Source organism: Mercenaria mercenaria, chromosome 5, assembly GCF_021730395.1.
Source record: "Mercenaria mercenaria strain notata chromosome 5, MADL_Memer_1, whole genome shotgun sequence".
NCBI lineage: Eukaryota > Metazoa > Mollusca > Bivalvia > Venerida > Veneridae > Mercenaria > Mercenaria mercenaria.
The window spans coordinates 37726846-37754293 of NC_069365.1; the positions used below are offsets into that span (position 1 = coordinate 37726846).

A 27448-nucleotide genomic window follows, 5' to 3' on the forward strand; every position below is an offset into this window, starting at 1 on the left:
CGCAATGACAGGATGTAATACCCACTAAACCATACAAAATGCATTTTTCAGGGCATTTGACAAAGTTTCGCACAGGCGACTCCTGCACAAACTCAAGCACTACGGTGTGCGGAGAAAGACGCTTGACTGGATCCGTAGCTACCTGAGTCACCGCAGCCAACAGGTCACCCTCGAGGGATCATCATCCAAGCCTATGCCAATGACGTCAGGCATCCCACAAGGCACCATCCTATTCCTGGTGCACAAAAATGACCTTATGGACCTTCTGGAGTGTGCCACTCGCTGGTGTACCGGATTATCAAGAGTCAGGCTGACGCCCAGCTCCGCCAGGAGGACCTCAACAGACATCAAGAATGGGAGAGAGACTGGCTGATGGAATTCAACGCTGACAGATGTGAAGTCCTTCCACCATCGTCATATGGAACAAGCTGCCAAACTGCATTGTCATAGCACCCACCTTTGATATGTTCAAGGCCTGGTTTACGGCAGCCGTTGCATAATTCAGTGCTGAATGTTTTTAACCTGTATTTAACTGCACTTGGGGACCCTCCCTCACTCATGTAAATAGGCACAATGGTGCTAGTATGCCTGCTTTAAAGCGGCTCTTCACGCCACTGGAAGAAGGAGAAGAAGAAAGGGTCATGCAAGTAAATTGGCGACAAAATCCAAAATTATGTGACAATGGTTCTCTCAAGCAGGGAATACTCTATAAAATATGATATTTACATGATTGGTATAGAGAACTTTGATTAAACCTTGGTCTTATATAACAACAACAACAACAACAACAATAATAATAATAATAATGAATACAGTGGTCAAGTGGTTAAGATTGTCCACTCCTAGCTCCAAATCCATTGTTCCTGACTGCTGTGGGCTCGAAATGTAGACTATGAATTTTCATGTGAGGAAGCAATAATGCAGTTTTCATTGGTGATACAGATAAAATTTTAGTATTTTGAAAGTGTCATTTGGCATCGATGATAAACATGTCAATAAATAAATCTGTATTTTTTGTTGATTAATACCAGTGACCGCGATATAAATTCAGAAACTATTCAACTTTTACCTTAAAATCATATGATATTAATCATAGAAATGAAATTCAGAACCAGGTCATGATTATTCTTGAAATCGCTTTATAAATCTTTTTATTATATACCTAAATAAATTCTGTAAAAAATCAGCTTGTATTTTACAATTAAATATGAACACACAGACAAAAATTCCGTATTGTACCTTTTGAATTCCGTATTGTACCTTCCGTATTGTATGCTGCCGGACTATTTTCATTAATATGCATGACACGACACATTTCTATAAATAGCGCACATAAAAACTTCGCTAAGTTCCAATTAATATCGATAAACATTGAAGATTTCGTTCAAGAACAAAACAAGAATCAAAATGGTAAAGGTATATAATAAAAGGGTCATTATAACAGTAGCTGGATCTGGGACTTTGTATTCGGCTCTCGTGGATTTTGCAAGGTCGGATCACACTCGGCGCTTGCGCGCCTCGTGAGATCCGATCTAGCAAAATCCACTCGAGCCGAATACTGCATCCCAGATCCAGCTACTGTTATAATAACCCTATTTTATTGATCATATTTATGTATATTAAAGCCTAATACGGTCTTTTCAAACTAACTCTTAAAACCTTTATGTTTCGGATATCATTATTTAGGTGAGTTAATGAAAATAAGCATGTATATTATTATATGTCCATTTTGTTTTGTCAGATTTAATTTGTTAGGAAATTGACTAGACACTCAATTTCGATCCCGAATTTCCAGTTCTCTTCCGACCTGATAATCCTTTAAGTTCTTCTAATTGAAACTTTGATCTGTGGGGTTTAGTACTAGGTAAACTGTTAAAATGTACAGACGCATTTATTTCTTCCCCTTGGCATAAGCTTAAAGGTTTGAAGCATTCTGCCCTTAAATCCGTTTAGAGCATGTTGAACAAATATTCTGGTGATAAGAAAAATATTATACGTTTATTTTCTAGTGATGTCTTTTATGAACATTTAAGTGAATTAAACGAAAACCTTGTTAGTAAAGATAATAATTTTATTGTTGTTGACTTGCAAAATATAAATAGTTATTATGAAGAATTAACTGCACCGTGTGAAGAAAGTGAAGTACAAAAGACTATTAATTTGTTGAAAAGAAATAAGTCAGCCTCTTTCTTTGACGAGGTTTTGAATGAGTACTTAAAACATTCTCATATATCTGTGTACCTGTGCTTTGTAAGTTTTTCAGTATATTATATAGGCAGTGTAACTAAAAATACAAACTTCAAGTAGGAACTATTTATTTTAGATATATGTGTAGTTAACTGCATCAAAGTAAGTAGACTGAAAAAAATATTAAAGTATAATTTTCTGAAAAAGAGTTATTTGAGATGAAAAGAAATGATCCCGGGTAAAATATTTGGAAAACATGGAGACAACTCCGCCAAGACTTTATGGTAGGCTTAGGTGGCTATTGACCTAGAACCTCATGCAAACTATGCACTTTTTACCTCTAGGCAGGGAAAAAGCATGCATAATTGCCACATGTATTAGCAATCTGAATAGAAAATTATGTAAAGATCAAATAAGTTAATGCCCTGAGGAAAGTGTGACATTTTCTGTGGTGAAATTTGTCAACAAACAGACGATTTATTTTGAAAAAGTCAAAACCCAAAGAATTTCACAAGGTAAAATATGTTGAAAAGGCTACTGCTGGAAAGAGAACGATCTCTACCACCCAAATATATGCGTCAAAGTATGGGAAAAATATCTAAAAATATGAGAAAATCAAAGGAATCAATTTCAGGACTGTTAGATGCATGACTGTGTTATCATGCATAGCATTCAACTTTTCCATTGCACTGATATAACATGGACAGGATTAGGATTAACAAACGATGTTCACTCAACAAATTCACAATATAAACAGATTGTTTCCCTTGTGTAAAAAAGGCTTAGGGTAAGTCTCTATATTATAGATGCTGGTATGCGTCCTGAAATTTGGAGTAGAGGAATTATTTTAAAACTGTATAAAAATAAAGGTGATATAAATGACCTGATAACTATAGAGGGATAATAATTCTTAGCTGTTTTTTGGCAAATTATTTACTTCTGAATTACATATTACATTAAATAATTTCTTAGAAAGATATAATATCATTTGTGAAGAGCAGGGTGGATTAAGAAAAAATACAGTACAGTTGACAATATATTTTCTTTGAAAATATTGATTGGCAGAAAATGCCACATACATGCATAACCATTTACCCTTTTCGTGACGTAAACCTGGTCCACCTCAAACTGAAAAGGGCGAGTTCGGTTAACTTAAGAAATAATATATCTCATCCAGTGATTTGTCGTTGAATAAATCATTGTTTGGAGTTCACATGCGAAGGAATTATATCACGAGGGCGCAGCCCGAGTGATATAATAATACGCATCTGAACGACAAACAATGATTTATTCAAGAGCAAATCACTGAATGAGATATATTATTTCGATTCTAACACGTTACCAAGGATTTTAAGTACATCCTTGACGACATTCATTAAATATTTGCCCGTTTTCAATCGGTTTCTTTTCCAGCGCGCCGCTATGCCGTTTGATGCCATGACGTAATAATTGTGATGTCAGAGCAGTGATTTGTTGTATAATAATTCACGGTTTTCTGCCTTCTTTGTTTAACAGGAAAATGATTCGGATCGTGTTAGAATATGTGTTTTACAACGTCATTTTCAAATGTGACCACAAGAAGCTTGATACAAGTGGCTTTATACATTCGGGTTCTTAGGTTGATTGTTAGACCTTAAAGTCAGAATAAATCTTAAAACCACTTTCTTGGCTATTATAAAGTTTTTATGATACTTAGTACTGTATTATAAGTGTTAAATGAATATGTTTAATCTTAAAAACACGAAAAAAATGACATATGCCACGCTAATAATCAAGACGGAATTTATTCTAATGTCTCATTCAAAAATACAACATTTTAATTTACTACAGAACCTAATTCTAATAGGTCTATCAAATAACATCTTCAGTCACAAAAGAAAATCAAAATCTAATTAATGCATAACTTCTGCAATGCAATTTATAGTGTCAATATTGACAAAATTTTCCATAATTTTTGCATGAATATGTCACAAATAAAGTCGCATGAAAACTTCTGTGGCAAAATAAAATTTATCATCAAACTTCTAAACGTTTATTCTCTAACAAAATAAGTGCAAAGTTCTTAAAACTGGCATTTGATCTTCAGAAAATTTCAAATAGGCCTACAGGAAGAAATATTTAAGCCGAAGTGTAAACTAACAGTGATCCATATCTGATGGTCAATGACATTTTCCAAAATATTCAAAACTGTCTTCCCCAATTGCAAAAAAGTGAATAAAGGTAAAAAAAAAACATGAGCACTGGAAAAACTATGTTCTTATTATATATTTAAAAGTTCAAAAGATGATTTTATAGCACCAAAATTAAATTTCAAAGAAATTACTCAGAAATGACACAAGGGAACGAAAGCTTTGCAATTAAAACTAAAAGTAAACTTAAAACACTTAGTAAAGGCAATGACAATGAAATGCAACTATAAGGTATTTTAATAAATAATTTTTATTGGTCAGCTCTAGCCATTTAAGAAAAAAGTAGAACAATATAAACAACTGAACATGTTTTCAACTTACTTTGCATAAATGTTAAAACAAAATGTATTCACAACATATTTAAGATGAAAATATCATGTCAAAATATGCTATTTGGAGCATTTTACAGCAACTCGCGGTTCCGAGACGGAAAATTATTAAAAATCTATATCGGTTCATAACTTAGCTTAGTCTTGCAGGTATAAATTGGAAATATTTTGAACAAAAATACAAGTATTTTACTGCTGTAAAATTTCATACAGGTATTCACGCATAGCAAAATTATTTCTAAGCCAGAATGTAAGACAGTGTTCTATAACCAACAGTATCATGGAGAGCATTAAGTTGGCTTATGATGTAAATATAAAACCATGTCAAACTCATTTTCACATTTTATCAAAAACCTATTGCTACCCAACTGAAAGCGATTTTCAGGAGATATCGAAACCAAATTTACCATATATTCCATATATAACACTAAGAATCCTTCTTAATTCAATTCGAACATTTAGTTTAAGAGGAGGCCGGCGCTACACCATAGCAAAAACCCAACATAGTATTCAATGTGACCCAGCAACAGATATTTAAATTACACATTGGAGACAGAAGCTCTTCTGAAACCTTTAAAAATATATACGCATCACTATGAATAGGTATATTTATAAATGGGAAAGTTTTACTTAGATAAGGGGTTAGTAAATTCATGATCTTTTGTACAAATAAGTCCGATACGATATTAAGGTTACATAATCCTTCCATATGAAAATACAGTTTCAATGATGCAGTTAAACTCCGATATGTAGAATTTATTAGACAATTTTTTCGGCAGGAGCTTTAACATGTTTTTCAGTTGATTTTCCTGCTAACTGTATTATTGAGTTGCAGAATATTTTCCATTTTGGTTCAATATGACCACCATTGTCATCTGGTATCCATGTCGCATGAGCGTAGCGATCAAACATTTTCTGTAGAGAATAGTCCATCAATTCTTTTTCAACATGTTCAGTCATGAGCATTATAATTGGCTTATTCTGATCATACGCCTCTCCAATCTCCAAATTACACCATGCTTTTCGACAGAAATTTCTCGAAATAATTGCCACAAATACCGACGAGTTTTCCACGCAGCGCATTACTTCCTCACGAAGAGCAAATCCAGGTCGAAAATGTTTATCGCCTATACACACCAATTCCTCATTTGAACGAGTTATTTCTGATACGTGTTCACACAGTTCTGGATAAATTTTTCTCATTACAAGGGTTGTGTCTTCGCTGCAGTGCGACAAAAATGCTAGATGTTGTAAGGGGAAGATTCCCATCTCAATTTTGGCAATAACTTCACGAATAATTAATTTTCTTCTATGACGTCTTTTAATGAGAAAAACAAATATGATACATATTATAACTGCTGCAGACACAAGGGGTGTAGATATCAAAGCAACCTTCTGGAGTGTTTGCATTCTGCAGAAGTGTTTAGTTTCAGCTAGACCGGTTCCTCTAACGTCTACGAGGTTTTCGTCTAGAATACATGTTAATGTTTCATTTTCATCTATAACGTTGGTAGCATGAATCCATTCCAGAAATCTCATATTCCCTTTGTCGCATGTACATTCAAACGGATTTCCCTCCAGATACACATAGAATATGTCGTTGCCGTCGGCAGTGTAATTAGAAGTTCTTGATAAAAACATTTGCAAATCCATTCGGAAATCGTATTCAATCGTGTAAATCCTATTGTGACTGACAATCAGTTTTTCAATGTTTACTAATTGCTTTACTACAAAATATAAACTTTCTATATTATTATATGAAATATCTAAAACTTTCAAATGTTTGTTTTGTGAGAATGTTTGCATAGGTATTTTACTTAAACTGTTATGGGAGAGGTTAAGGTAATGCAATTTTGTTTGAGCCCAAAATAATTTTTCAAAGTCCTCTGTATACTTTTCTTGCATTACACTTAATTTGTTGTTGGAGAGATCAAGAATGCGGACGTTTTCTGACGGCTTCAGAGTTAAAGGAGACAGGTATTCCAAACCATTATTTGAAACATTTAATTCAGATAATGAACGTTCTGTTGCTTCATGTAACTTCACAGTCATATTTATCCATTGTATCTTATTTCCTGCAATAGACACTTTTCGAATATGCAGTGGACACATGGACATGTTTAGAAAATATTGACCTTGCCTTACTCCAAATCCTGTATTTACACCGTTTACGATCAATGTTTCTACGGGAAACAAAAATTTCAGAGAAATGCAACTAGCATTTAAGACTTTGAATGAAAAATTGAACCTCAAAGCTGGTATGACAAGTCCGCTCATATCAACCGTTCTTAGACTTGCACAAGCACCCACAGTGTGGATATTATCAGTATGCCCAACAACCGAATTACTGATATCCAACGAGTTTAATGAATTACACAACGGCTTAAAATGGCTGAAGTTTAAACTCGCTATATTTAGATCAGATACGTCCAAGTATTTAAGATGTCTGCCACTTGCAATAGATCTGAAGAAATACTCGTCAAGGTAGGCTGTTCGTGCCACAGACATCTGCACTTTTGATACGCTTAATGATGTCAGACTCGGCAAAACCGATTCAGTTTCTGCGTTTAAAGCTGTACTAATGTATTTAAAGTTAAGAAAAGGGTTGGACGACAAATTCAATATCAAAAGATTCGTGAGTCCATGAAAAATATCTTGGTTTATTGACCGTAGCTCTTTTCCATGTAATCCTAAGTACGTTAAATTTGAAAACTGCTCAAATTTTTTTGAAGTTATAGATGTCCCTCGGTCTGCAGTAATGTCAAGCTTCTGTATCATAGATCCATTTGTGCGTTGGTTGCCATTGAAAGTATCAAAATTGAAGCGTTCAATAAATAGTTCTCTTATTTCAAGAGGCAGATGTTTTGGCATCTCTCCTTGCTTGCACACCATTGTTTTATCCGAACATTCACATTCTCCTCTTGAACACATACCGCTTAAACAAACTCCAGCTTGCAGGAATAAACGTAACAAAATAATTTCTACTTCTAATACACTGAAATACATTTTTGTAAACTATTAAGACATAAACCTTTTTTGGCAGAATAAAAATCCTAAATTCGTTAATTGTTTTATATAGATATGGTGAAATAGCCTAGGATCACGTGGGGAACGTGATCTACTTCTGTGACAAATGTGTAAACGTGCCGTGCTGTAATGTATTCATCTTTCTGAAAAATATTAAAGTGGAATTAATCCTTTAACTCTTGGATCTAAAACTGTCAAAACTGGAAATGAGGAATTATGTGTCAATTTGGATTGAACCAAAAACTGTGAAAATGCATTCATCAGCAATTGTGAAAATAGTAAGTTAAATGAAGCTTGTGAAAATACTTCCACTAACTTTGAAAATGTCACACTCAGTCATGAAAACGTTTTAAGTAGTAATTTATCAATGGTAAATTCTGTATCAACTAACTGTAACTCAGCAGGTAATGAAAAATTTAAGATAGGCTCGCTGAATGTGTGTGGTCTTAAGGCCAGGCTAAACACTCCAGAATTCGTTGATATGATCTCTCAGTATTCTATTTTATGCATGGTAGAGACAAAACTAGATATGTATGATATTATTGACATTCCTAATTATACCTTTTTTTCTTAACCTCGGACAAAAAATGTGATAAGGAAATCTGGCGGAATTGGGTTTTTCGTTAAAAATTTTCTTTCTCAAGATTAAAACAGACGAGTTATATTTTGTAATAGGGGCTATGTATGTACCGCCTGAGCAGTTGCGTTTTTTAAATGAGGATGAATATTTTCTGTTTGAAAATGACACTGCAAGCAAATGTATTGAATTTCAGAACGTCTTATTATTAGTGACACAAATGGACATACGGGCTTGCTACCTGACTATGCAGAGTTTGATGATTTTTCGATTAACCATTTTGATTAAGATGAAAATGTTTTTAACCAATATCAATTACTAAGCGATTATAATATCCGACTTGATAGGTCATCCATGTGTACCAAAGTTGATAGGCTTGGGCATAAGTTGTTAGACATATGCAGATATAACAATTTATTCATTCATAACGGAAGGATGGGCTCTGATCGTGATGGGGCATTTACATGCCGGAATCTATCGGTTATTGATTTATTGTATTTCGTCACTCCCGGTTCTGCCCATGATCGAGGACTTTAAGGTTTTAGAAACAGATCCAATATTCTCAGATGGTCACTGTCTTTTAGAGATTTGCTTAAATATTAATTGTAGTCAGACTAATGCAGCAAAAGAGAAAACAGCTTGTGATACGCCGAATACAGTTCGCCCTCCGAAATGGGATGACAGAAAACAAAACTGTTTTCTAAATAACTTAAATACGTCACTTTTAGATGAAATAGACACAATGTTACGGAATGATAATACTGCAAATTCTAAATTTCTCATTAACCATGCGACCGAAAATACATCTCGTCTTTTTCTAACCTCAGCGGATTGCACTTTTTCCGATGCGAAATACTTTAGTAAAAATAAATCTAACAAACCATGGTTTGGGCCGCACTGCAAACGCGCAAGGAATAAATACACACTGGATAACCGGCTATATCCTGACGCCCGCTGAACAAAAAAAAGAAAAACGCTGGAAATGTAACCCAGCTGTAAATCGGTAGGTAAAGTTTTTCATTTATTTCTATAGAAACGAAGACAATTCTTGCAAATCAACTGGACAATTTTGTCAAGGAATGGACATGGCTTACATTTACAATTTCTGGGCCGAAAACGATCGTTATGTTTTTAGAAATTGTAAATGTAAGCCATGTCCGATCCTTGACAAAACTGTCAAGTTGACTTGCAAGAATTGTCTTCGTTTCAATAGAAATAAATGAAAAACTTTACCTACCGATTTACAGCTGGGTTACATTTCCAGCGGGTTTTTTTTTTGTCCAGCGGGCGTCAGGATAGCCGGTTATCCAGTGTGAAATATAACAGGGAGAGAAAAGATTATCAGTTAAATAGGTTAATGTTAAATAAACACAAAGTGCGACCAGCCGAGCGTATAAACAAACAATACCTACTTGAGTAAGCATAATCACAGTCATGAGAAAAAGTTACGCGACATGAACTCACATAGACCGCGAGATTACTGGCGTCTCCTTAACAGTATTAATAAAAAGAAAACAGAAACAATGCCTAACATCGATTCTTCTGATGACTATTTCAAAACGGTAAATGAAACCCGGCACGAAAATTTTAATGAATCTTATGATGATTCGTTTGTTCCAAATATACATAATTTAGATTCGCTAAATCGGTTCTATTCAACCTATATTTAAAAAGAAAGGTAGCCCACTATCACCCAGTAACTATAGGCCCATAACTATTTTAAGCTGTTTGGGTAAACTTTTTACTTCGATACTAGATGACAGAATTAAACTTTTTTTGAATGATAACAATTTGTTACATGAAAATTAGGCTGGTTTTAGAGCTGATTATTCAACGATAGACCATATATTTACACTAAATTTTTTAATATTGAAGTTAAGATCAAGTAAGAAAAAGTTATTCTGTTGTTTAAATGATTTTTCTTCCGCCTTTGATTTAGTCTGGAGATCAGGTTTATGGAGTAAAATTTTTAAAAGTGGGATACGTGGTAAAATATTCAATGTTGTAACCAACATCCCAGATATCAGACATGCGTTGGCCCAACGTTGGGCCAACGGCAGACTCTTCGTTGGCTCAACGAAGACTTCCAACGTTGGCCCAACGCCATTTTGCTAATTGGCGCAACGTTGGCCCAACGGTTGGTACACCGTTGGCCCAACGACTGGAATCCTACACTTATCGTTGGCAGTCCATTGGGCCAACAACTGGTATCCAGCACTTATCGTTGGCCCTCCATTGGGCCAACAGTATTTTTTCGTCTATCATGGTTTGTCCAGCGTTGGGCCAACGCTATCCCAACGATTACGAATCTGAAAAAAGACTAAAACTAGCATTATTTAGTAAGTATTTTATTTTCAAATAGTTGTGATTTTGTTATAGTTTAACAAAAAGAAATCTAACATTTATTTAAAGTTTGTTTGCAATTTTCCTGAAGAAATATAACAGAATATTTCATCACTACAACATGTCAAATATTGATTCCAGCCTTTTATAAATCTAAATATTGTTCTTTTTTCAGTCACTGATTAAATCCTACTAAAGTGAATTACTGTCTGTATATTAACTCATTATATATCCAAGTTCTGTTTGATTGTTTTCTTTTCTCACTGAAGTTGCTGCTTTTTTTTTCTTCTTGTTTTTTTCTTGTGCACCACAGTGCTAGGCACTCCATTATTACTCTCTTGAACAGCACCCTGTAAAAAAACAAAAATCATAATGTTGATTAAACCATCTACGTCAAATTGATAACAATATAAGTAAGAAATGCACATAAACCTCTGGACATAAACTTGCGTAAAATGTATGAAATTTATTTTTGTCTGTATTTAACCGAGAAAAATATGTTAGAATTAACGAGATTATTCTTTAATACTCAACACAAGTGCCATCCGCCAGCTTTAGATAAAAGTATTTAACATATGTTCAAGTCACATGGATATTACTTGCATACAGGATAAAATTAAGAAATTCCCTGTTTACGAGATTCCACAACTTTATCAATAATATTCAAAACTTCTACTTACAGTTTATAGCTGGTAGACTGGGTTTTTGTTAACTCTAGATCTATCACATGTATTATAGTTTCCTTTACTTCACATATATGCAGCTAGAAATCTAGCCTAGAGAGTAAAATTAACCACATTTTCTGGGATTTCTTACATAACCCGGGTTAACGAGAGTTCATGTTCTGGAATACTCAACAGATTTATTGTAAACATTTTATGACTGTATAAAATTAGACATTTGTTATAGAGTTAGTAGTATTTTTTTTTTTTTTCAATTTTATTTTCACAATTGTTTTTCAAGGTAGTAGATTTGAAATAGTTCAAAATGTCATTACGGCTGCAGATAAGTTTTAGGTTTAATTAGCCCAAATTTAACTGATTACGAATTGGTGCAGAAAAGTATTTAATTATTAATTAAATATTGCATGTTACACATACGCAACATGTATACCTGTAGGGGCTTGTGATAAAACAGTCACCTGTAAAATGTATAATTATTATTTTATTACTTCTAATGGGCCAACGTTGGGCCAACGATGTTTTCTCTGTATAAGTCTTTCTCTGAAAATCAATATTGGGCCAATGCAGAGATATCTGTGACTGAAATTCAAAGTTGGTTCAACGTTGGCCCAACAGCTGTATTTAAATACTTATTAATCATTGTTGGGCCAACAGTGGCCCAACAACGATTATCCTTTGACGGTTTTCCGTCGTTGGCCCAATGACTTCATGTTTACAGGGATGTACCAAAATATTAAGTCTTGTGTCTCGGCAAATGGCCAGATCTCGGATATATTTGAAAGTCATTGCGGGGTTCGACAGGGCGAGAATTTGTCTCATGTCATGTTTTCACTGTATTTAAATGATTTAGAAGAATTTTTATCCACGAAAAATGCAGGAATAAGACTAAATGCTGAAGTTGACAACGCAGTCGTATTTCTACAACTACTGGTTTTACTTTACGCAGATGATACTATTGTCATTAGCGATAACGAAAAAGACTTCAAAAAACAGTCTAAATGATTTTGCTTCGTATTGCCGCGCTTGGAAGCTTAATATAAATTTTACAAAGTCCAAAATTATTGTTTTCGTAACTAATAAGCCACAGAATTATAATTTTATGTTAGGTGAACAACCAGTTGATGTCGTAAAAACATATAAATATCTAGGAGTGCTGTTCGCATCATCAGGTAGTTTTTTACAATGCCAAAAGAATATTGTTTCACGAGCCAATAAGGCAATGTTTGCACTTTTGTCAAGAATAAATAACCTAGATCTTCCCGTGGATCTTCAGTTAAAACTGTTTGATCACACCATCTTACCAATACTAACTTACGGATGCGAAGTGTGGGGCTATAGTAATCTAGACATGATAGAAAATGTCCATTGTACTTTCTTACGTAAAATAGGAAAATGTAGGAGCAGTACCCCTAGGTATATGCTGTATGCAGAATTTGGGCGATACCCAATTGAAATTATCATTAAAGCAAGAATGATAAAGTTTTGGAATAAAATAATCTTATCCAAGCACCAATTGTATATATTTGTTATCAGAACATGATACAGCCTGTACACGCTTTTAAATGGTCATCTTGTATCAAGAGCATTCTAGACAATACGGGCTATTCCTGATACTAGCTTAATCAGGCGACATTAAATTGCAAAGGTATCGATATTTTGGTTAAAATGGTTCTAACAGACCAATTTAACCAGCAGTGGTCAACTTCTCTAAATGGATCCTCAAAAGGTACATGCTATAGTCTATTTAAAGTTATCGCATGATTGCGGCATTTTCCTTTGAAGTATTGTGTTTACTAAATTCTGGTATCGCCACGGTTAGCCATGCTCTAAATTCCGTTGCACACAGGTAATGCTCACAGTTTTATAGGCACATGTGTTTCCTGAAACACATTAAAGGATTCCCTTAAATCTATATATAATTTGAATAGCTAGATCCATGTAAGGCTGATCCAAAAAATATGTCAAAAACATTTATTTAAACTACCCGAAATATTTCAAATCTTATTCGAGTATTTATTCAAAAACAAAACAGTGCAGAATACATATTTTGTTCCGCCAAACATAATTTAAATACTATATTAATCATTGATGGACCAACATGTGCCCAACAGATTTCAGTTTTCGTCATTGTGTGTATTTTACAGGATTAATTAATTTGTGTCGCAAAGATATCCGGATATATTTAACAATGCGATTACGGCGAGAATTTTCTTCTGTTTACATGTATGTAATTGTTGGAATTTTACACAAAAATGCGTAAGACTAATCTGAGTTTGACAATCACGTTTTGCTAAATACTTGGTTTACTTTACCAATCGATCATGCATAGGTCGAAAATTCAAATAAAATATGATTTGCTTCATGCCGTTAATTACTTTAATTTTTGTTTTCGTATGCAAAATTTATTTATTGGGCCAAGCAAAAATTAAATATCTAGTGCCCTGTTCACATATGTGTTTTTTACAATGAACAAAATTTGATTCACGACCATGGGAATGTTTACTTTGTTGAATAATACCCTAGATCTTTCGTGTTTCAGTAAAACTACACCATTTTACCGAAAACTACACATGTGGGAATTAATCTAACATATGATGTTTGTACTTTTAGTAAAATAAAATGTGGACGTTTTGTATGCAATTTGGGATTTGAAATTGCTTAAGAATATATTTTGAAATACTTATAACAACATGTATTATTTGCGTTGTATAGACTGTACACTGTACAGTTTAAATGCATCTACCAGAATTCAAGACAATACGGAATTCTGTAACAGCTAATCAGGACAAAGATGCAACGGTTATCGATATTGTTAAAATGGTTACAAAAGGATCAATAACAGCAGTGGAACTTCTCTAAGATCCTCGGTACAGTAATCGATTTGTTTCGCATGTATTGAGCGGCAAATTCCTTTGAATTGTGTTTATAAATTACTGTTATGCGTTAGCATGCTTAATTCGGACAAGTAATCACAGTTTATAACAGTTTCCGGAAAATTATAGATTTAAAATCTATATATACTTTAAACTGTAGATAGTTGAGCTGATAAACAATATGTCAAATTAAAATACCGAAAAAAATACTGACGTTTTAATCAAAACAAACACAGTGCAGGATATACATTTTAAATAAATAAAAAAATTTAATAATAAATACAGCACACATACAAACGTCAGTCAAACTTTAAGTTAAAGTTCACATGTTTTCCACTTGGAAATTACAGTTAAAGTTCACATTTTTTTCCACTTGAAAATTACAGTTATAAAAACAGTATTTCCCATCCCAAATGCTTTGAGCAGAAGTATTTGACTTAAACAGTTCAGATGAAACTGAAACATCTGGTTTTGTGTCCGTTTCATCCAGTTTCGGTTTCACCTCTTTCACGTCCAGTTTTGGCGGCACTTTCGGATTGAGAATGTTCGATACGTCTTTCAACATTTCATTTGAAGCCTTTTCAGCAATGCTCCTTATGTCCAGTTCTGCGCATAATTTCTTGTTCTTGAATACCTTTTTGATACAAAGAGGTTGCACATGTCTTTCTCCCAGAGTGATTTGTATATCTGCCATCGAGTCCAGGAGCCTTACAAATTTCCTTCATGAAACCTCTCAACTTGTTTATTCCGACAACGTTTTAGAAGTTTTTCCATTAAAGTCCACATAAAGTCTGTTTCCATCTGCTTCTCCGATGGTGAATTGGTCAGTTGTAAGGTCTCGGTGCTCATCCGCAGCTCTTAGTCCAAATATTTTACAATTGTCCTTTGAAGGGAAATTGTGTCAAAGTCCCCAAACACACCCTTCTCCCATATTTGCCTCTCATCCGTTTCCGTCACAGGTAGTGCTTCTCTCTGGGACAATGCTAAACCCTCACTCGTCAACTTTTTTATTTCAGAATTCAAGACTTTATTTAAATAAGAAAATCTATGATCAGACTGATCGAGAAAGTTTTTATCGTTTATATTCTCATCTCTTAGGTACATCAGAAGTCCAGACATAATATGGTATAAACTATTTGGAGGATGCTTAGTACCGTCTCTTTTCCGCGTTTCCAGAACAAAACGACATAGATACGTGTTCATATCATCTACTGTCATATTGGAAAGCTTTGGAATCTCATGGCCGCTTTTATAACGGGTATCCCTCCAGGATTCAAATACAGTATACGCCCACTTTGTATTTCTCATTGTATTTTTTTGACTTCTGTTCATTTATTGAAGCGTTTGCATCTTCACTGGTTGTCTCTGTTGCATATCTGTCAGTAAGTGAGCTATCTCCATCAGGCTCTTCGGATTTAACGTCAGAGCTGAAAAAGAAACAAATAAAACAATATATCTCATGTTGCGTAACGTAGCATTTATTCAAGTTTTTCACAAAAATGACCAAAGCTATCTTTTACACACCAAATCAAAACGTATGTAAACAGTGCCATAGAGACAAGGAACTCAAGATTTTTAATAAAGGCTGAATGTTTGGAAAATATGACAATTTTCCCTCAAAACTACAAAAAAAAACAACAACAATAAATTCATTTCCTTGAAATGAAATGCAGAAAAAGTTTGTTAGCTATTCGCTATACCCTAAAGCACTGTACTTTAAACTTTGGAAAACAGTGTATAATTTCCAATCTGCAGATTTTAATGTCCTAAAAATCATGCAGTATTAAAAAATACCCTCTATGCAACATAATAATTAGTGGTTGAAGTGAATGTGAATTTATTATGATGTTCTGGGAAACAAAATCCATCATGTTGAAAGTATAATCCCATTAGTGTACACATATGTGATTGAATGGAGGAATTGAAATTTGCACCTTAGATGACTGAAACAAACCGGTAGAAGATGACTCACAATAAACTGTAAAGCGCCGTAGGTGAAAGCGAGAGAGAGAAGAGAGTAAAAGCGAGAGAGAGAAGGTAGAGAGGAGAGAGAAGCATAATAACTATTCATCCATAGTGCGTAGTGTCCCGTCCATTTTTTAACCGCAGTTAAAATTCCAAATGTATTGTATCTGACATCATAACTTTCATCATTGCTTAGTGTTGCGTTTTCCATTTTTCATCTCACACAATGCGAGACAAGTATAATCATATCATCAAACTTTGCAGTCATTCGACCTACCTGTAGCGCTAGTCACTTTCCATCAAATCCAATGCCTGAGACAAAAGAATATCCTCTCAATTCACATATTAAGTTATCGTAAGCACGCGCATTCAAAAATCCAATGCCTGAGACGAATAACACACATACGTCCACACATTTGTTGTGGGAACCACCATTTAACGAATCCAGCGCGCAGGAGCGCACTGGACCCTTGTAAAATTAGAGTGAACCCCAGTCGGCAGTGATTGGTAGATTTCACACATGTACCTGCTAAGCGCATAAACCCTTGCAAAAATAATAGGACTCATTCGCAGTGATGGCGATTCCTACTGAACAGCTGTGCAATATCAATTAAATACTAATTTCAAGGGCACAATAAGGGAAAATATTTCTAAATATTTCAAACGATAATAAATATATCATTACTGTTTTAATCATGCGATAAATCAGTTAGACAATACACACGCGTGTGTTACCGGTTGGTATCATCATGCTTAGGAGAATCTCAGGGAACGTAATCTGGTAGCAAACTTGCCTCTACGAACTCGTTTGCTACCCAGATTACGTTCCCTGAGATTCTCCCGCGCATGAGGATACCAGCCGGTAACACACTTGTATGTATTATCTAACTTATACATAACCTTCTGACGGAAAGCTATTTGTTACCGTTGCCTTGCTCGCTCTGACTAAGTCTCCTGTATTTCAGAACAGGAAACCATCGACTTCCGGTTGAAACCGGGCGTTGGCGACAATCTTATGTTGCACATGAGGAGCGAAAGTGCCCACGGTGCCCACTTAACGACATTGGGAATGAAATGCATTATCTGTTAATTTGTCCTTTCTTTACAGCTCTTAGGAATAAATACATCCCTCGTAGATTTTCCCATAGACCAAATATCTTGAAATACAAAGAATTGATGACGTGCAAAAATGAAACAATTATTCATAATTTATGCTTATTTGTTAAACATGTAATGCGAAAGTTTAAGTAATTTTCTATTTGTATACATAGCTCTACCTTTCTTAAACTGTGTCCATTATGCACCAAATGAATTTAATAAGATTTAACTAACCAGTGTAAGTCCATGCATTACGAATTCTTGTTCGTTTTATTTCAGTTAAGAAAGAGAATAAAGTACCTTCGTGTAAGTCCACGCATTCCGAAATCTTAATCCAATTTTTATATCAGCATAAGGAAAATGTACTTTCGAACTTATTTTGTTATTACAATTTACGGTAGTAGCCTCCATTCATAAACTGTACACGTGGATTCCGTGATCCTCGCGCGCACTGCGAACTCGTCCAATCAAAACAGAGTATATGCAAACCTAGGTCCAATCTGATCACCTCGGTCTTTATGCTACGCAATAGGCGTATTTACCGGAGAATACGGAAATGCCCAATGTTGCACGATTGCGTATTTACCGGAGAATACGGAAATGCCCAATGTTGCACGATTGCCGGGGCGTATTTACCGGAGAATACGGAAATGCCCGAGGTTGAACGATTGACCTAGATCATTCTATACATAGAGCGTCACGCGACAGTATGAAAGCGCTACCGTATAGTGTACACAATGAACCTAGATACTTCTATAGTACACAACAAAAATAACGTGCCATATAATTTGAAAGCAATGTTGTTGTTTTTCAACTTCTATTTTTGTTTTTGCTTTTTATTCCTATTCGCTAGTGAAATCTGACATTATATTATTGATATTCTTCATTGTATAATATCAATTTTTCTATTTAAAGTGTGTTCTTGTTTTGATCACTTCCCCTTCAGAACAGTAAACATGAATATTACCACTCCCGTATGAACTTTATCATTTATGTGTATGTATTTGTTCACATGTATTTACACCATGTAAACCGTGACTCTGAATAAAAGTATTGACTTGACTTGACTAGTGAAAAGTTTATAAGGAAGTGAAATTTTAGAACTTACTTAATGCAAATTTTAAACACCCGTTTTACTTACACGGAAGAGATTTAATTTAAATGTACATAAATGTATTCTTTTGTATTTCCATGATGGTAATTATACATGCTTTGCATGAAGAAAATGAGAAATAACAAGTATCTGGTTACAAATTGACAGTGACATAATTATATAAGGCCAAGACAATGCGTTTAATGTCTAAATATATTACCAAATTAATGCAGCGGTATGCACAGTACTTGGTGTATTAAGGTAAGTTAAAACCACACTTTGTTTCTACAGTGCAAGATATTTATTATTCTATGTTTACAAAACTATACCGAAAAGAGAATGACGGAATAAGTTTGCAGATGAAGTTGTGAAAACACATTAATTCAGGGAGGGCCTAAATTGTCCACCTGTCATCTGGTAGAATAGCTGTCTTGTACCAGTATCATCAGAATAATTTGCACGAAGTTCGTGTGGGAGGAAAAAGTAGGTCACTAGGCCGTGGTTGGTCTTTAAGCCATTTATTTACCCTAAACGCGACGTGTGTACCAGTCTAGAGCACCCATGTACCATTCATCTGGATTTCTGGTGAAACAATTTTAAATTAATATTCCCCAATTTAACCCAATTTAATTTTCTGTTGTTTTTTTTTTTACTTAAGACAATATTGTAATAATTATAACAGTACTTTCATCTGCAATATGGTATTCGGCATATTCAAAGCAGGGATCCCACGAGGTCCCTTCAGCCATTGCGATTCCACGAGAGCCGGATGCGTCGTTCATATACCTATTTATAGCGTTATATCAATCAAAATTGACTACAAGTTTAGATAACTATGACTGAAAACTAGAAGGACACGGTTAACGTTCTGACGCACAGAACGCCGAGACGCGATCAATTGAATATTTTTCCGTATCCGATGGGAGTAAAATACAGGGCTTTGTAAAATTAATGCTGTATTTGAGACAGAAAATTTGTAGCTATTATAAATATCAAGAAATAGTTTTTCTGCAACTTTCAGGAATTATTTTTCATTCGAATTAAGTCAACGACAGAATATTTGCCGATTATATTCTGCCATTCATTTCATATGAAATCATAAGCTGCCGATCATTTCGCATGAACTCCGAAACTCCACGTGTCTGTGGCAAAAACCACCTCTTTAGCTGTATTCTACCAGTATTATCAGAATGATTTGCATGAAGTCCGTGTGGGAGGAAAAAGTAGGTCACTAGGCCGTGGAGGGTCTTTAAGCCATTTATGTACCCTAAACGCGACGTGTGTACCAGTCTAGAGCACCCATGCACCATTTATCTGGATTTCTGGTGAAACAATTTGAAATAAATATTCCCCAATTTAATTTTCTGTTTTCTTTACACTTAAGACAATATTGTAATTATCTGCAATATGGTATTCGGCATATGCAAAGCAGGGATCCAACGAGGTCCCTCAGCCATTGCGATTCCACGACAGCCGAATGCATCGTTCATATACCTATTTATAGCGTTATATCAATCAAAATTGACTACAAGTTTAGATAACTATGATTAAAAACTAGAAGGACACGGTTAACGTTCTGACGCACAGAACGCCGAGACGCGATCAATTGAATATGTTTCCGTATCCGATGGGAGTAAAATACAGGGCTTTGTAAAATTAATGCTGTATTTGAGACAGAAAATTTGTAGCTATCATAAATATCAAGAGATAGTTTTTCTGCAATTTTCAGGAATTATTTATATTTGCTCTCTCTCGCCACTGCAGTTCTATTTATGACACGACAAAGGAAGACAACGCATAAGCTGGATTGAACATGTCTGACTCCTGTAGAGCCAGACGATTTATTAAAAGGCACAAATTGATACCAAAAGTTACTAAATATTAAACAGTAAAATAATACAAGATGTATTACATGACGTGACATGAAGTTGGACAAGCCAAAAGTCCGACATGAAGTTAGACAAGCCAGAAGTTAAGATAAACATGGTGTAATAGGCCTCAATTTCACCAAAAAGCGTACATACAACTTGATAATGTAAGCTTTAAAAATGTGAAACGATAGAAATAAGGTGCATATTGACAAGTTATATAGTGACAGAAGTTCTAAAAAATTTCCTTTAGATTACCTCCCCTGATAATTTTGGTTTTTCATGAGTTATCTCCCCTGGAAACTAGAAAAAAATGATTTTCTGCTTTTTCCTACGGGGAATTTTAGATTTCTTTTTGATATTTGTATCAGAATCATATAATGCAGCTTTCTACAGCAAAATTTTCTTGAAACTAAAGTTCAGATTCTCATAATCAAAGAAATTATATATTTCCCATAGGCATCAATGTTAACTTCAATACCGATTATCTCCCCAAAAAATAATAAAATTTGAAAAATCTCTCGGTGAAAAGTTTTTAATTTTGAATGTCTTTAAAGTGACCAAATTTCATTTAAATATTACCATCCAGTTACAAGATATGAAATATGGCTATTACACCATGTTATCCTTAAAAGGCACAAATTGATACCAAAAGTTACTAAATATTAAACATTAAAAATAATACGAGATGTATAACATGACGTGACATGAAGTTGGACAAGCCAAAAGTCTGACAAGCCAAAAGTCCAGGTTAACATTCCTGAAAATAACGTATATTATATGAATTAAATGTATATAAGAAAGCTAAGAAACTGCGAGCCGGCTGCCCCAACCCTAACTATACCCTCATCTTTTAATCTATTTTTTTTTTGAGAGCAAGGGGGGAGGTAGTGGATTTCCAATGCTGCAAACAGAAGGGTGTCCCCACCCCTTAACTTTCTTGGTTTACATTACAATGTACTACGATTACTCTGATTGCGATGTTAAATTGAAATGTACAATGAATAACTTTGCAAAATGTGGGAGCAGAAGAACACCAGAACACATATTTATGTGAAAATGTAATAGAGGCGACCAAGCAGGTGGGTGGTGGGGAAGGACGAGGAAAGCTAAAATCCTCGGTAAAAACTTTTTTCTTTTGCAAGGGACGCCATGACATCAAAACGAGGCTAAATTCGTATATAGGTAAAAGGACTTAAAGCCACCTGCTCGGTACTACCCTGAATAATATAATACTGACTTAGCAAATATAAATAACTTTATGTCGTTACACTACATAAATTATTATTTTATATTTGCTCTCTCTCGCCACTGCAGTTCTATTTATGACACGACAAAGGAAGACAACGCATAAGCTGGATTGAACATGTCTGACTCCTGTAGAGCCAGACGATTTATTAAAAGGCACAAATTGATACCAAAAGTTACTAAATATTAAACAGTACAAATAATACGAGATGTATTACATGACGTGACATGAAGTTGGACAAGCCAAAAGTCCAAAATCAGACAACCAAAGAGGCGAGAGAGGGCAAGGGAAACAGTGTGTGAAAATAATTTGACTAGGTGTGCTGACTAGAAACCATCATTATGGAGAACCAAAATGAAGTAGCAATAGTAAAAGGATTAGCAGACTATGTGAATAATAAGTAACATGTGTTTTGCACACACTGGAATAAAGAATGCATATGCCTATGTGAGAGGTGCATAACAATGATACATAAGAACAAATGTCGTAAATATAGATACAGGGAGGAATTTTTTTAAAGCTAAAATCCTCGGTAAAAACTTCTTTCTTTTGCAAGGGACGCCATGACATCAAAACGAGGCTGGAATATCAATTAGGTTGGTAGGTCTAAGACTACTAAATTTATATATAGGTAAAAGGACTTAAAGCCACCTGCTCGGTACTACCCTGAATAATATAATACTGACTTAGCAAATATAAATAACTTTATGTCGTTACACTACATAAATTATTATTTTTCCATTCCAATTAAGTTAACGACAGAATATTTGCCGATTGTATTCTGTCATTCATTTCATATGAAATCATATTCTGCCGATCATTTCGCTCCACGTGTCTGTGGCAAAAAACACCTCTGTAGCTTGAAATAACTTCAGTTACGGCCGAAAAATCCCGAACTAGGATACAAGAATCACAGGTGGCAGTAACGTACCTATGATACAGTATCGGTCCATGAGCCATATGCACTTAAATTTTTTACAATTATAATGTTTTGAGCCATGAGAAAGGTAAGTAAGAACAGTTTGACATGTGCATTGCTTCCAGGTCCGTATTTTTTTCAAAACAATACTTCCTTATCACAACTATTGTGATGGATATGTCAGTGGTGGGTATATGAATGTTATAAGTAGCAAATATTGTGACGGACATCCTAGTCGCGAGTATATTGATGGTCATTCAAGTGTCGACTACTGTGATGCACATGCCAGTTGCGAGTATATTGATGGCCATGAAAGTGGCAACTATTGTGATGGACATGCAAGTGGCGAGTATACGGATGATCATGCAAGTAACAAATATTGTGGTAGACACGCTAGTTAATAAAATCTGTGAAAAGATCCTTTGGAAGCATAGAAAGCAACCTGGCAATAGAATAGCAGACTCGGTTTGATGAAAGATAATGAAATATGCAGCACTCCGCGGTTCGGCTGAACCTAATTTAAAACGATAACGTAACGATCATGTAGGCATATACATGTACTCAGTGCCTTTATGGAAGGCAGAGCAACAGAGCAACAAGAGAAACGCCATTTAGGGCCTGGCGAAACAGTCAAGAAGAAAAATATCAAAGCAGCTCAGACAATGTGTGATTTAAGATTTGCTTATAACGAAGTCTCTATCTGCTCCGTCAGACACAATCAAACAAGAATGTCTAGTGTTCAAATGTCACAGAGCTGAACACCAAGCACGCAGTATATAGATCTCAAAATAACTGGGTTAAAGGTAAAGGTCCGAAAAGGTAAAAGTACAACCTTTAAAATATTGAGTGCCAAGCAAGACAGCAACCAGTATCATTTTTCACGTCTTTGTTATGACGCTCCCGGGAATCGAACTTCCTACCTCCCACCCTCTAAACGTACACTCTGCCATCAAGCTATTGAGGTGGGTCACAAATTCTGCTAAAAGCCGGAACAAAATGCAAAACTAGCTCGAAGTAGAAAGTGATACAATACTGTTGAACGAAATACTTCATTAAGCATTTACAAGGACATGCCTTCAGAGGAACATTCAAATTTCATTTTGTTAGAACATGTGACAGTATTGATATTAGATATTAAAAATGATAAGTTAAGTATATATTTCAATGTGTATCATATAAAATACAAATAAATTCCTGCCATTTTGCAACAAATTTCAAAATTTGAGAGATTTCTGCAAACCGTTTTTGATAAACAGAGTTTATTCATAGATAAACAAGAAATATCTTTAAAAATGATTGTCGGCGAATTGTAATAAGGAAAGAAGTTTATGAATTTTTCATCTAACATTCATCTTTCATCTAACATTTTTCAAATTGCAAAACTAAACACCGCACTTTAACAATTTTAAATGGTTCTCTTTTAATTTTTCACAAAGGTTTCGTAGGGTTGCAATTTTGTTTCGTTTATCCTTAGACGAATAATTACAGCAGTAGTTTGATGAAGATTCATGAAGCGGTTGATGGGAAGAGGTCATTAAACGTGTTTATATATTTAGCAAAATTGGTCCCTATCCCCATTTGTAACAAAATAGCAGGAAACCTTACGATATTGTTACACATCGAGTTTGATAAAAATCCATTACATTTTAGTGCTTAATGCGAAGAAAGGCATATCTACTTTTAGCTATAGTGGTCCCAAATAGGACCCAAGTTCCTATATAAATAATTTTGAAAGAGGACCTTATAATGATGCTCCAGACCAAGTATGACAAAGATCCACCAAGCTGTTCATGAGACGCTATATAAAGGCATTTCTAGTTTTAGCTCTAGCAGCCCCTAAAAGGGGTCAAATGTCCCAGCTGAACAAAGTTGGCTGCGGGCCTAATAAAGATGCTACAAATCAAGTTTGATTAGAATACATGAGAACATTTTTTAATTTATTATTTTTATTTATTTCTAAAATAGGCCAACTGATCCCGCTTTAACAAAAGCATATTCGCTATTCATGAGTCTTTGGACAATGACGTCACACCTATAAAAAGTGAAGGTCAAGCAAAACATACAATTGTAATTATTTCAATATTTCTGTTTCATAGGCAAAGTTTGACCGTAGTCATATCACATAGATAAAACTGTATGCAGCGTACCTTCATTTCAGTGTAATGAGATTCAGTCTTTATATAGCATATATATAATGAAACAGATTTCAACTGAGTTCAATATTTGCATACCATACTAAAGAAAAATATTCATATATGATAAATCAGTTAAATAATTTATAACAAATATATCAAAGCAAACAAGTACTCATTTTAACATGCAATCTGAATAAGTCACAAAAGCAAGAAAACTTTTCATATACAGACTACAATTGTAACAAAGAAAATCTTTTAAAAAGCACTTCTTTACATAAAAGACTCTTATCACACCCTTATTCATGTGATACGCAGACCGTATTCAGCTCTTTCTTTAATTTGATATATGTTGGTATTTGAACAGTTTTTTATCATATTTATTAAACTTACTTATCATTTTGAGATATATCAATATTCTTGCTAAATATACTGAGCCAAAGTTAGCTTTAAAACTGTGAACAGCGTCGTTTAGGATAAACGCTTTGTCTACATTTCACTCAGCGTAGCACAATCAACAGAGTGAAAGGAATTGACACTCTCGTCCAATCAGGCAGAGTGTTGCATAAATCTTCCATTCTGATAAATTATCTATAATGCGTTATCAAGTAGTTTGATTTGCAAACTGAAGTCACGTGGCATAGGTTGCGAAAACGAATTTAGACGGCGTCGCCGAAAAAAGTTCCTACAAAGCACAAAATCACTTTATATTTTCATTTTATTGCAATTTCTAACTAATGAAAACATTTTCAAAATTTCGAAAACTTTGACATAAATTTAGAGGCATGCAGCTTTAAACAACATGATCGTATGCACGGGAGGGGATCCAACATTTGTATTCCCAAATGGGCACCGCTTAAAGTCATATGTTGTGCTTCCGGTAGTACATATGTGGTAAACATTTCGCAGATAAATACGTGAGATTTTTATTTGTGATTGAATATTGTGAAAATGACCTTGTTTTGTACCTTGCAGTATATCCTCCCTCCTATATTGCCACAAACTATATAGGTCTAGCTTGCGAGGTTACTGCGTAGTTCAACACAAGTAAGTGCCAGGTCCACAATATCTTATGTATTGGAGCAGCCGGGCAAATAGTTCTGTATCGGGCAAACCAAAATTACTTCCTGAATTGAAATTCCAGACCCTAAAGTATTTATTACATTTTATTTTTGAGTCCGTTGCCCGAAACACAAATATTTGGCTCTATAACACAGTTCATGTAAATGATTCAAAGACAGACAATTTCCACAGTTAACGAGGCAAAATACTGCCGAAAATATATATAGAGGCGCACATGAACGAGTAAAACAAACACGAAAAGAACACTTGGTTCAATAACATATAATTACGCAGACCGTATTGGCAGCTAATATGCTATACACCAAACTATACATGCATATTTCCGACATTCATAATTCATAAGCAACACATAAACGCCTTCGGATTTAGGGGAGATGCGTTGACTCCTTAGTGGAAATGTTCTACAGCTGCATCATATGTAAGCTTAAGGCTGTGCTCGTTTCTAATATATTATCCCTTTAATATACATGTATATAATTTTTGGAATAATGTGACATATACTTGGCAAGTATTTCCAGTTCGTTTCTTTACACAGGTACCATTTAAGCTCAAGATCTGTGGAGTTCTAAAAAGTCTAATGCACCATATATGTAGCCCATGCATAACATATGTATCCCATTCGGTTTTTCGCCCCAAAACATTTTTCTAGCAAAGTGATCACCATAATTTTCTTTTTCTGGGTGGGGTTTTGCATACGGAAGGTTTCGAGGGCAAAAGTTAAGCAAACGCAGGGCAATTACAACATATTTCCATCTCTTGATAAAAATGTTGCTAATTTTCAGTCATACCGCTTCACGGAGGATACGTTTTTCTCTGTCATTTCTACAAATACAGGTAAGGTAAATGCACTTACGTGTTAGTTTATGTATACTCGGTTGCTTTGCATCGCGATTTTTTGGCAAAACAATGTCATTTCCGCAAAATTCAATCACAAATAAAAACCTCATCTGTTTTTCTGCGAAATTTTTACCACATATGTACTACCGGAAGCACAACATATGAATTGAAGCGGTGCCCATTTGGGAATACATATGTTGGATCCTCTCCCGTGCATACGATCATGTTGGGTGCATCCTAAATACAGTCAAACTCACTCTTACTATCTCTGTCTATCCTTAATCCGCTTAATATACAAAATATAAATGAGCCGCGCCATGAGAAAACCAACATAGTGGCTTTGCGACCATCATGGATCCAGACCAGCCTGCGCATCCACGCAGTCTGGTCAGGATCCATGCTGTTCGCTAACGGTTTCTCTAATTGCAGTAGGCTTTAAAAGCGAACAGCATGGATCCTGACCAGACTGCGCGGATGCGCAGGCTGGTCTGGATCCATGCTGGTCGCAAACCCACTATGTTGGTTTTCTCATGGCACGGCTCAAATATGTTATAATAAATCTCTGCAAGTCGCAACCTGTTTGCAGACCTCTACCAACAAAAATTGTTGGTACTTGGAATGGGAAGTTAAAAACCCACGGCTATATTGACATATCTATTCTCTTACGACATGCTATAATGTTTGCTTTATCAAATTGCTTTAAAATGAGAAGATTAATACATTGATTTATATCTATTAGTCACGAAGTCACGGGATAACTGGGGAGATGCCCATGTGTTCATTTCAGATTTACTACATTTTGCTCATAATGATCGTTATAGTATGCGTTCATCGAATCCGAACACAAGGATCTTTCTGTTGTTAAACCTAAAACGAACTACATGAAACAAACGTTTAGCTACAAAGCTGCACTCATGTGGTCTTACATAAAACTTCATAATAATACGTCTGCGTTCAATTTTCTCTTGCTACAACAGTTTTTTTGCAGTTTATTAC

General features: G+C 34.9%; 1 protein-coding gene across 1 annotated transcript; it reads right to left on the minus strand.

Moving 5' to 3' along the window:
* Positions 1–3158: 3158 nt before the first annotated feature.
* Positions 3159–17945, minus strand: LOC123556928 (toll-like receptor 3). Its single transcript, XM_045348024.2, has 2 exons — positions 17572–17945; positions 3159–7875 (listed from the first exon to the last, which is right to left on the minus strand). The coding sequence occupies exon 2, from the start codon at positions 7709–7711 to the stop codon at positions 5465–5467; it is 2247 nt and encodes a 748-aa protein (XP_045203959.2). The 5' UTR covers positions 7712–7875; positions 17572–17945; the 3' UTR covers positions 3159–5464.
* Positions 17946–27448: the final 9503 nt, after the last annotated feature.

Coding starts and splice junctions, on each gene's coding strand:
- LOC123556928 (XM_045348024.2), bottom strand. CDS start 7,711: ATGTATTTCAGTGTATTAGAAGTAGAAATTATTTTGTTACGTTTATTC.